Raw genomic sequence first — 12,803 nt, forward strand, 5'->3', positions numbered from 1 at the left:
CCCCTTCAACCCCAATTCCCTACGGACACGCCCCTTTTATTTAATAGCTTTACAAACCATTACAGTAGCATTTCGTTCGGGATGCTTGATGTGATGGACACGGTGCTATCCGTTTCTTGCTTGAGCTTAGCTACTGCTATTATCCTTTTAAATGTGACTGGCTTTGTCGTTATTTTGAGGAACTTCTTTTACTGTCGAAACCGAAATATATTTGTGTACATGATAAGCAGCTTTTTATGCGGGACCTGCACTGTCGCATCGTGGTATTGCTTCCTCTGTATTGAACTGCGCGGTATTGATTTAGCTGCAAACACAAAGCGAAACATATTCAATGCGTTTACAAGGATATATTATTTAACAATTGCAGCTGCTCAGGCAGACCGCTGTCATTTTGGAAGCAAACCCCTGAGATACCGCCAAAGAGTAACGCAGTTAAAAACAGTGTTAATTGTTGTCTGCCTGTGGATAATGTCTTTAGCAGTGCTCGCGTTTCAGACCACAGTAACTCACAGTACCGTCTTGAAAATAGAATGCATAGCTGCTCCGGTCTGCAACGTGACTATGTTCTTCATTATGATAGTGTTGAACATCAAGCTGTTTATGCTTGTCAATAAAAAGAGAAGGGTAAGCACAAATAAAAACTCTCTGAGACTAATAACGATGGCTTCAGCCTGGGTTCTTCTCATTTGGTCCCCTCAGCTTTTCTGCACAGTTGTCCTGGGTTTCAAAGAAGCACCGTTTGAGTTGATGAGAAGCGAAACGGTGCCGCTCTCCGCATTTCTGTTGCCAGTGTTGAGCGCTGGGATCACGCCAGTGCTGTATGTTAGATGGTGCTCGCAGCTTGCAAAAGCCAGCTCTGTGAAAACCACGCAGCAGCTGCACAGGCGAGAAAGGTAAGTAGCAGTAGAGGGGGGCTCGAAAGCTATTACACCTACCGGTACATGGGGGTAGCTGTATTTATTTATTTTTTTAGATCCATCCCTTTTCCCTTTATTTAGCATCATACAGTAAGTCTCTGGTTAATCTGTGTTATACTTCACAAACATTGCGTGTGTACTTCTATTTATTTATTAATTTATTTACACACAGTTCAACACACTGGGCCACTAATCGTTTGTCTATGACTCGAAACAGCACAAACCCACTGTAATGTTAACAATACTATGTTTTAGTACCATATTTCCACATGCCTTTTTGTGTTTTTTTAAATGACTGCAATTATTATGAACTATTATTAGTAAATATCAAAATAAAAGTGTATGTCTTATTGACATCACCGTGTTTATTACGCCAACAACGACAGGGATGCGTCTCGTCTAACCCTTTACACTCACTGCGCTTTATTTTATGTTGTGTTTACTAGCGTTTGATTAAATACACAATCGTTATTTTGAGACAAGTTCGAATCGCTTACTGCAAAGACCGCCGTCTTTCTTGGTCCGTTTGGCAGTACGATGTAAATCTTAAGCGCGGCTCTGTCGATTAAATAAACACATTCATTAATACTGAGAAGCTGTAACAGTGTTTTTTTTTTGTTTTTGTTTTTTATTTACAGTATCAATCCTGAAACGGGAGAACGTTTGACGAAGTTAATACTGGACCACACCTCTGAGCGCTGATGATAATCTCCATACTGCCTGTGTCTTGCTTATTTGTATTATGTGTACATAAAAACATATAAATATATTATTTTAAGGAGCAAATCTGTCATCTGTTTTACATATTTGTGTACAATGTAGAACAAATGCTGAAGAATTAAACATACATCTCATATAAAGACGTGCGTGTGCGTGTGTGCCCGTGCTTTGCACACCTGATCTATAAGACTATTTAAACTGTGTTTAAAACATGTTGCACAAACTTATGTTTAATTCGCAAACATTTGTTTTTACGATTGGTTGGGGGGGGGGGGGGGGGGGGGGGGGGGGGGGTGGGGGGGGGGGGGTGGCGGGGGGGGGGGGGGGGGGGGGGGGGGGGGGGGGGGGGGGGGGGGGGGGGGGGGGGGGGGGGGGGGGGGGGGGGGGGCCCCCGACTATAGTTAGTGTGTTAATCAAACATGTGCTTTCAAACTTATTGTTACATGCTTGTAGAACAAACTGCTGATGATGTATTACGACATATTATTTATAACGCACGTGCCAGGCGGTTGGGAAAACGTGTCTAGATACACCTGAAAGTAGACATAGACCAAAATTTCGGTAAGAACGTGTTGCACAAACAACTATTTACCCCGTTGCTAAACATCTTAAGAATCTTAATTGAAAGTAGCAGCGAATATCGGCAGATCGACTCTTTCATATGCACCCCGCTGGCTCTCCTCTCAAGGGAAGCGTGGAAGGGTATTTGAATTCAGTACGATTTAGGTGGGGAAGACTACCACGAAGGGTAACCTGAAATCAACCAAGGATCTATTTACTACAAACGACAGGGTCAAATAGGCTGTATATTTTATGAACAATAAAGCACCACATGCACGGAACATAGTCTTGTTGGGGTATTTGAGGAACTTGCACAATCGCTATGGATTTACACGTGTGTAGCACCCGCGGTGACTTTTAAGTGAACTGTGCGCCTTCACTGCCCTCAAGTACATCACTGCGCATGAGTACAGTAATGACATTCCAAGAATCCCTTATAACATGGCAGGCAGGCCACAGGAGGAGTGGGCAACGATCCAGTCTAGATTCCAGGCAGCCTCAGAACTCCCAGCCCATTTGATCCGACCATTTTATTAGTGACGGTTAACCTCTGCAGACCATGGCCTAAAGTACCCTATTTTATCAATTAATTATAGTCATTAAACCTCGGAGTTGCCTGCCCTTGTTGTAGGCTGTAACTGTAATTTTTCCCATAGTCTTTAATAAGATGGAGTACTCTAAACCAGTGGTTTTGAACCCTGGTCCTGGGGACCCACTGTGCTTGCTGGTTTTCATTCCAACTAGCCCCCACTTACTTAACTAAACCCTTAATTGAAATGATAATTTGCTTAATTAGACCTTTTTAATTGTTTTCAGCTCTTCAACAGTTGCAGGGTTCAAGTTAGCTGTAGCATTTTCGAGGACGTCTTTCGGTAAAAGGAAGAGAACATCTTATTGCTAAAAAGTAACGATTTTATCACGATAATAAATAGGGCTTATTATTATTATTATTATTATTATTATTATTATTATTATTATTATTATTATGCTTCCATGCCTATAGGGCTGGGGTGCCTATTGTTATTGCTAGGATGGTAGATGCTTAGAGGAAGTTGGTAGATGTTAATTGAACATGTGTCTTTAGGTCACATGGTTTGGTCAATATATTGGACTGAAAAAAACCTTTTGCCTAAATGTAAAAATTCGTCTTTGGAAAACCTCTTATAGCAGAGTGCTGGAGGTTGCTGTTCTTGTTGAGGGGATAGTCCAAGGTTAACTGGTGTTCATAAGAAGCTGCTAGGTTCCGTGGTATGGTGCATGATGTCATAATCACAACCTACAAAGATCTTTTTTTTTCGATCCATCCCTTTTCCCTTTATTTAGCATTATACGGTAAATCTGTGCTACACTTCACACACATTGCGGGTGTAATTTGATTTATGTATTAATTTATTTGCACAGTTGAACACGCTGGGGCACTAATCGTCTGTCTTGAAATAGTACAAACCCGCTTTGTGATGTTAACAATACTGTATTTTAGTACCATATTTCCATGTTTTAGGCTGGTACTATGAACCACCTAAACTATACCCTCAAGACCCAGTTAAAAAACTCTTATTATTAATGACTTCTGGATTCTCATGTTAACTACAGTGTGCGGGCAGCATAATGCTAACAATTACGAATTCAAGGATATCCTTTACTACAGCCCCCCTTACCCACAAATTCAAAAATGCACCGGAACCGGCATTTAAAAACAACAACAACAACAACAACAACAAAAAACCTGAAAGCTGCTGCTGTCATCTTCAACATGTTTGTTTGTTAGCAAATAAGAAACAGCAACCTTGAGCCAAGATAAGTCACTGTTAACTCTAGCTGGCTAGTATTAGCAATCATGAAGGCAGCAATGCAGTCGGTTAGAATAGCTAACATTATACTTGATGACGTTTGTTACTGTTTGTGATGGGCTGATTGCGTATATTCTCTGTGCAGACACCTGCGTACTTAATGCTGTATTTCATATGGAAGGCGTTGGTAAACACACACACACAAACACACACACACACACACACACACACACACACACACACACACACGCACACTTTGGTAAGGTACCGAGTAAAACAAATAGTCTGTATATATTATAGAGCTAAACAGGAGCCATTAAATAAGTAAATATGCGTGTAATATTTAAACAGGAGTGCGTAATAATTAAACACGAGTGTTCACATACAAACATGCACACACGCACATACACGCACACACGAACACACGGCTTCATAGTTGTCCCTCTTTCTTTAGATGGAGAGATTATGATTGAGAACAGTACAATCATTGAATTGAAATTAATTATATTCACGATTGTTTCAATAGTTTTAGTATAGTGACGTGCAAACTTTTAATACAATATTAATGTACATAACGATATAATTTAGTATCAAGTATGCATTGACATTGAGCAGTAACATTGTATAGTGTTCAGCGCTACAGAATAGTGGTCTCTACTTAAGTGTCGGTATTTGCAGTCTTGTGGAAAACATTTGTTGCACTTCGTCAGAGAATCGAAGCGATACTCAAACAAAATCCATTAAAATAAGATAATTCCTCCTTATATTCTTCGGTACAATCAGTAGATGTAAGATTCAATCAGTGAAAACAAAATGTATATTAACAGGTATTGCCTTCCTCCCAGGAAAACAAGACGAAAACAGACCAGCAAACCGATGAACTACAATTCAGCTGTTTCCAAAGGGTGCTTATCACTGGGATAGTCCCTGTTTTTACAGGAACCGGCTGAAAACGACCTCTTCGTGGTTTGGGGTGCCATTTGTTAAAAAAAAACAAAAAAAAAACTACATTGTAATGACTTCTAATTGGAATTTCATGTTATTCTTGCGCACCTCCCCCCCCCCCCCCCCCCCCCCCCTTCTCCACCAGTGCAATGGTTTAAGCCAGTAGGTCTGTCCAGTTAGGGTTTTTTTTTAAATATATTTTAACTTTATTAAGATGCCCGTACGCCAATGCTCCTTATTGTTATACAAACATTTATATACTGGAAGAGGTTGAACTACTACCATCTACAAAAATGAAAGTTGATAGAATGAAAAAAAGCAAAACATCCTGAAAATCAAATATATATTTTTAATAATTTAAAAACTTCATTTAAAACCCACATTGACTTTTTAAAATATATTTTATGCTACAAATAGATATACATACAGTCCAGATATAATATATATATATCTATATTATATATATAGATATATTATTATAGAGAGAGAGAGAGAGAGAGAGAGAGAGAGAGAGAGAGAGAGAGAGAGAGAGAGAGAGGTTATACCATAAAAACGTTTTTTTTTTTTTTTTTTTTTTTTTCTATCCAATCGTTTTGCCATTCGTATATTTGTCTGGTATGAGATTCTGTATTTCCAGCTGCTAGTGGTGGAATAATGAAGACTGGGCAGCGGGCACTTTCTGGGACATGTGTTGACAACAAACACCCACACGTTTCATCTCAGGGTGTTTTTATGTGAATACAATATTTATAGAAGCTGGATATTGAGTCTATCCAGAATGAAGAAGCATCTGTGATAAATTCGTTACAATGCAATAAGTGTAATTTTTTTTTTCAAATATAGACCTTCAGACATTTTATTCATACATTAATATACATATACCTACACGTTTGAGTTTAGAGCCCAGTGTCACTGCACAAATAAACATCTCGTTGTTTTCTTTGCTGTATCTGAATCTTCAACACGCAGAGAAAAGTCACATTTCACGTCATTGCTCCCATATTGACAAAGTGTTTACAGATGTCGCAGGGAGACTGCAACCCTGCAAACTGATGTATTGAAGACGCTAATGTTTCTTTCTCGGATATCTTGTGATTGGAATTGTTTTTCAATGCAGTCAAAAGCTTTTTATTTTTTATTTATTTTTCCTCGACACATAGGCTGCATTTACCCGAGTCCTCTTTCCGTGTTATAAGCGCCAGCTTCGTGCAATCATTAGTGTAGCACTGCAATATAGGTTTGTGTTGTGTTTCGTTATATCCTCATCAGTCGCTGCTTGCATAATTGTACCGCATTCAATTTCCTTGCTTATGGTAATATGGTATGTTGTTTTTTTTTTTCTTCAAAGTTTTAGCAGGGGTGGGGGGCCAGGTATTACTATCAATGTGGGGACACAATTTGAGAAAAGACAGTAACTCCCGAAAAAACGACGTTGTGGGCCCATTTTGTAAAACACCTTTTAAAGAACTAAATACGCCTTTACAGATAAATAAATAAACTAAAAGTGCCAAAATATTTAGTTTGTTGTCGACTTTCACCCTGTGTGGAGTTTTGTCTGACTGGAGTTAGAAATAGTAAACAAAAATATAGTGAGAGTCAATGAGAAGTCCCCACAGATACAGGAATACAAACGTGTGTGTGTGTGTGTGGGGGGGGGGGGGGGGGGGGGGTGGGGTGGGGTGGGGTGGGGGGGGGGGGTGATTAGATCAACACATTTGTAACATTTGTGGGTGAACAATGGCATGACTGGAATGGCATACAATAGAGCATTAGCGGACTTGCATCTGCAAAGTGTGTAAGACGGTGGTTCTAGACGCTACTTCGTGTCCACCTCGGTGCTCTTCATTTGCATACTACATTAACCGCGGTATCATTGGAAACTGATGATCGCTCCCCCGTTTCCGGATTCACTCTGCAGAGAAAAAAAAAAGAGAAGGAAAGAAAAACAAAGATGTCATAATTAATACAGGTTTTTTGTTTTTTGTGCTGCCATACTTTCGTTAACAGCGATCCATTTCTAAAAGCATTGACATGAGACACATAGATTATAACAGGTTTTAATGACACTCCACACACTAGATTCATGCTGCAGGCTGCGGGGTGTCATAATTTCTCAGTTCTATCGTGTATTCATAAATAGCATACCCATAGACATTTAATATACACGATTTAGACTTTAGAACATATTCTTAAACATGTGAGCAGGAATGGTATAGGGCTTTGACAGGTGAAGTGGCTGCACTGATATTGCCAGTGGTGCTTTCATGAGGTATTATTATTATTATTATTATTATTATTATTATTATTATTATAGTCTGATTTGATTAATTTTCTATGGTAGCTTGTAAACGTTTTTAAACCAGGCTAATGAAACAAATCACAGGAACACAGAATTTTAAAAAAAGTAATTGAACGTCAAGGGAAGACAAACGACCCCAATGCAACTCAATGAGCGTGTCTTACCTCCGATATTTACAGCACGGTTTCCACACCTTGCTGAACAGCGTCGCTCTTAACGAAGCACAGCCTCTAATGTACAGGACCGGAGTGATCAGAGCGTTCACTCGCGGCAGAGTTCGAAGGGGATCAGTCCCTTCGTTCTTAAAAGCGTAACATCTGGTTCCAGAAATGTTGCATATGATTATGTGGATGAATATAGGTAGCCATGCAATAAGGAAAAAAACAGCCACCACAACAATGAGATATATGGAAGCTCGCTTGCTTTCTCTCTCGGCCGAAGGGGGTTCCCTTTCAAGGTGAAACTTGGCTATAACGAACAGTTTTATGTTGAGACATATCATGATTATAACTGTGAACAAGTTAGCCACAAAGGTACCTATACCGGTGATTTTACTAGCAGTTCCGATCGGAACCAGGTTATTCACACCGACGATGAAGAAAGCATACACCCAGAACAGCAAGATAACAACAGCAGTCCGGTTTCGAGTCATTCTTTGCGAGTATTTAAAAGGTGAAATGACTGCGTGGTATCTATCTGCTTGAGCGGCCAGAGTAGCCATGTAGGACAGTCCAAGAAACGTAGGCCCTATGTAATACGTTCTATTAGGAGATGAATAGTTGTCTTGGATATCAAGAACGCCAGCGTAATAGTAAGTAAATCCTGAACAGATGTCGCTTGTACAAGTACTTAGCATGTACAGAAAACGATTCTCGTTTCTTATTGACTTGCTCATCGCAATAGATATGAATACCGAAGTGTTTAAAAATACCATTCCAGTAGCCAGGAAAATATTAAAGAGGAAAAGCAGCACGTTACCGAAACCATCTAGAGGAACCACCAGCGAAAGCGCCATTGTGCCTCTTACTGTCTTCTCTGCAGCGAGGTAAAGCACCCGCTCCCCTGCAGCTCCTTATAAAACTGAGGGGCCAATCACAAGTGTGAAGTATATGCCTCCACTTTTGGACAGCACCTGGCAATCAACGCCTGGAGAGTTCAAATCACTGGAGCGCAATTACGAGATCGTGTCTGTCTTTCACAGAGCGCTGGCTGCCCGCACTGCACACGGGATTCCTCCCAGAATCTGCACGCCTAGGCTGTGAAAATGGAAAACTAAAGACATGTGATATAGTTGAACTCTTTCATGTCGTCTACTGATTTTCTTCAATACTGTGTGCATGCTTGTGTGCGTGTATGTGCGCATGCGTGTACGTATGTATGGAGTTTTGGATTCATTTTTGCATGTAGTGTTTTTTATTTATTACCCGTGCTATTAGCGAGTCTTTTTTGTAACTCATTTTGCCTTTTAATGAAATGTGTTTATTTTTGTGTACATTCTCAGAAAAAGTAAATAAACACCAATATGATTTATGTTTAACAGTGTAATATCCCTTATGTAAATTATTATTATTATTATTATTATTATTATTATTATTATTATTATTATTATTATTATTATTATTATTATTATTATTGTGCATATCTAATAACTGATCAGGCAGTCGATCTGATTGAGATCAATCGATTGAATGGGACGTTATCAAGCAAAAATCACCCGTAGGGACCTACTAGCTTTCTAACCCCTAAATATACCCCCTACCCCTAACCCTAATGTCTAGAACTAACCTAATCTCAACCCCCAAACCTAATCTCAACCCCCAAACCTAACTGTTACTATTAAAGTCATTTTTACTATTATTTCAACACCTCTTTTTAGCGCCCTCTGGCGGCTGCTATATCTGATGTCCATTAATAATAATATAATAATAATAATAATAATAATAATAATAATAATAAATAATAATAATAATAATAATAATAATAATAATATTTTATAAAGCACCTTTCATAAATAAATATCACAAAGCGCTTAACAAAAGTAAAACAGAAAAAAAAAAAAAAAAAAACATACAAAATATATTAAAACAGTTGGAATTAAAAATGCAATGACAGTAAAAGTCATAAGAATGCCAATTTAAACAAATGAGTTTTGAGGCGGGATTTAAAAATAGACAGAGACTCAGAATCACGGCTCTCAGAAGGAAGTGTGTTCCACAGTTTAGGAGCATAGGAGGAAGAAGCCCTGTCACCCATTGTACGCAGTTTAGCCAGGGGAACAACCATAAGGCTGGCATCGGAGGATGCAAAGCACGACTAGGAGTGTAGGTGGTAACTAACTCAGAAATGTAAGAGGGAGAGGTACCTCTATTGGCTTTGAAAGTCAGCAGCAGTGTTTAGTAGTCAATGCAGTATTTGACCGGTAACCAGTGTAATGATTTCAGTATGGGGGCTATGCGACCACCAGAGCGAGACCTCTTCAGCATCCTAGCTGCAGAATTCTGGACATACTGGAGCTTTTCAAGGGTATTCTTTGACACCCTGTGACCGGAAAAATCGTCGCTCTGAGCGGCTCGGTTACTTACCATACCCAACTGGTATAGCGGCAATTTGATCTGTCGCCGAGTCTCGCTATGTAGCCTCTAATCGAATCGCAGGCCCGTGTTTTCTCCAATGTATTAGGTTGGCTAATTTGACCACAATGAGAAATCGAGCCCTTATTAGACTCCAGGGACTGTGCTCACAATCAAGCTGTAACTGCACATCACTGCACCCGAAGACAAGGGTGTTAATGAAGCTGGTGACTATAAGATAAACAGAAATGCCAATGCCACCCGCTGTTTGATTAAACCCTGGAGGTCATACACCACCAAAGAAAAAATAAAACCTTTCATATTTCCTAGAACATTAAGCCATAAGTAACGCAGTAAAAGTTGGTTACGCATTTCTTGGTGGGCTCGCTTTTCTAGTGACACGATGCTGCATCATGCCCTCGTTTCACAGCCTGTACACACAATGAATCCCGGTGGATTCCCTTTAATTCATGTCTTGCGATTGTTTACACGGCGAGGTATCCCGGAGGTGAACTACTTCTTGGTACATTCTGGGAATCTCTCACTGGTTGGTAGAACATGCGCGCTTACTCGCATGCTGTAAAAACTACGACCGAACAGCAATAGAGGTGGGAGATATGGGCACTCCGCTGGCGGTCCCGTCAGATAGATTCAGCGATGTCTTGTTGCTTCTCATGCATTTCGCCTTAGCTACTGCAATCGTCACGGCGAACGGCTCTGCTTTAATCCCCATCTTGATAACACACTTGGTGAGAACTGAAAACAGGTTCGTTTACATATATGAGCAGCAAGCGGGTTTATTTTGGTTAGGTTGGTTACTAATTCTCCTGCAACTACAGATTTGCAATTTGTCGACGTTCACTTTGTATACTTTTGAAAACACCGCCACCGATTCTTTTTTTAATTTTTCCGATAATAAAGGGCGCTGTCAGCCCGGTGCTGTATTTGTCTGGGCGTGCCCCTCTGAAAGCCGCGTTTCTTAAAGTTTGGAAGTGCGATTGTGGAAGAGGCAGCTGAGTGATGCTCTATATGCGTTAGGCTACCAGGAAAGGTAGAAGCAATCTATCCTAAGACTGCATGATATATGTGCTTTAATTACAAGGGTAATATGGTTCCAAACCTTTGTTTATTTGTATATATTTTTTAAAGTATCAAACGTGCTTTTATTAATGTAACCACCCGATCTCCAGTATGCAGTGCCGCGTGTCCGTGGATTTTTGGATCTTGACTTTTCTATTCTATTCTCAGCAGAGGTCCCGACTCGTTCAGGTGTCTGGCCTTATCTTGACCGTGACGCCAGTCTCCTTACACGTCTCTTCATTTCCAGTCACCGCGCTGAAGAGCAAGGGCTGATTTATTGGTCCTCTTTCGGGATGTCTAGTTTTCCTTGATGGAATGCAATTGTATTTATCATACGCACAATTGGTCCGTACCGCATTATGACGACTTTATGAACGTGCGGGTTCCTGAAAGAAAGCGCTGGGTGTGTCACGCACCCCTAAAACCCAACGCACGTACAACATTGTAGTCAAGGCTGCAATTTACAAAAAGACCAGCAGGTGTCAGGGGACTCCTTTGATACATACCTGAATAATACCAATGGCGTCGTGTACCTGCAACAGCCCTTAGATAGATACACTTTATGTTGTGCATCAGCTACATATTATACTGGAAAACCCTTCAGAGCTTTATGAGTGTTATCTTATTTATAACAACATAATATAATATGGCGTGTGTGTGTGTGTGTGTATATATATATATATACACACACACACACACACAAACAAACACTATTTCATTACATATTCTGTATTTATCTAGTGTGCATTATATATAAGAATTCCCCCCAGCCCTTAATAGAGGATTATTGTTATTATTATGTTTTACGTATTGTGTTTTCTGTTCCGGATCCAAGGACTGTCATCTAGATCAATTCAAAAACAATAAAGGAGGAAAATATCAGAGGTGCACAGCATGTTATAAAAAGATACATTGTAATATAGCTATGTACAGTAAACTGTAGGCTAAGGGCTGCAAGCGCTCTACTAATTACCAATGTGTGTGTGTGTGTGTATATATATATATATTCTTCACACTGCAGATGATGAAGGGTGACGGTGCTTCTATATCCTACACAGACGATACATATTATTTCACTGTCATTGTAAGTTACTTGAATACATTTACAAGGCAAACATTTGGATGACGCGATCAATGGACGCGTTAACGCCGAAAGAGGCCAAGGGAGTCAAGAGAAAGATAGCACGAACAAGACCTGGGAGGTTATCAAGAGGCACAGCCTAGTAGACTAGAGGCCAGCCCTGGATAGTGGGGGAGGAGGTCTGGCTTGTGAGCTCACTTCCTTTCTCAACATCTGCAGTTTGTTCAGTCAGGAGCCCTGGACCTGGGTTTACTTTGCTGGTATTTATTGGTTCCGGGTTCCGGAACGGCTGGCTTGTGTTTGAACCAGCTTCATCCGATAGTGTAAACTGTGTCAGTCCCAGTGTAGGGATGCACTGGTGTGTGTGTGTGTGTATATATATATATATATATATATATATATATATATATATATATATATATATATATATATATATATATATATAATGTAAATCTTTTAGCCTAGCTATAGACTAACCTTGGCTGCAACAATTTCCTTTGTGACTCGAGTAGAAACAGAATGCAACACGGCACCTTGCATCTCTGTTAATTGTTAGAGCTAGACACCTCCTTTAAATAGATTATTAAATAAATAAGGTGAAAACAACACATGGTAAAAATAAATAAATAAAAAATCTTAAAAAGCCACTCGCTAGGATTGTTGCACTAAATGTTTTTCTCGAGTGATGTACGAGTGCACAGGCTGGACAGTTTACACAGCAAAGCACAGCAAGACGCACAGAATAACAGGCCACTGAAAGCTATTGTTCTAACAGCACATTGGGACGAAGCAACCTGCAAGGAGTTCGTGCGTTAACATTCATTCTGACATCCTAGGCTG

The 12,803-nt window shown here is 39.9% G+C and overlaps 1 protein-coding gene across 1 annotated transcript; it reads right to left on the minus strand.

The window, feature by feature from the left end:
- Positions 1-7,392: 7,392 nt before the first annotated feature.
- LOC121300275 (melanocortin receptor 5-like) lies at positions 7,393-8,247 on the minus strand. Its single transcript, XM_041228777.1, has one exon. The coding sequence runs from the start codon at positions 8,245-8,247 to the stop codon at positions 7,393-7,395; it is 855 nt and encodes a 284-aa protein (XP_041084711.1).
- Positions 8,248-12,803: the final 4,556 nt, after the last annotated feature.

Source organism: Polyodon spathula, chromosome 25, assembly GCF_017654505.1.
Source record: "Polyodon spathula isolate WHYD16114869_AA chromosome 25, ASM1765450v1, whole genome shotgun sequence".
NCBI lineage: Eukaryota > Metazoa > Chordata > Actinopteri > Acipenseriformes > Polyodontidae > Polyodon > Polyodon spathula.

Excerpts from the sequence above, each read along its gene's own strand:
- LOC121300275 (XM_041228777.1), bottom strand. The coding sequence starts at position 8,247 with ATGGCGCTTTCGCTGGTGGTTCCTCTAGATGGTTTCGGTAACGTGCTG.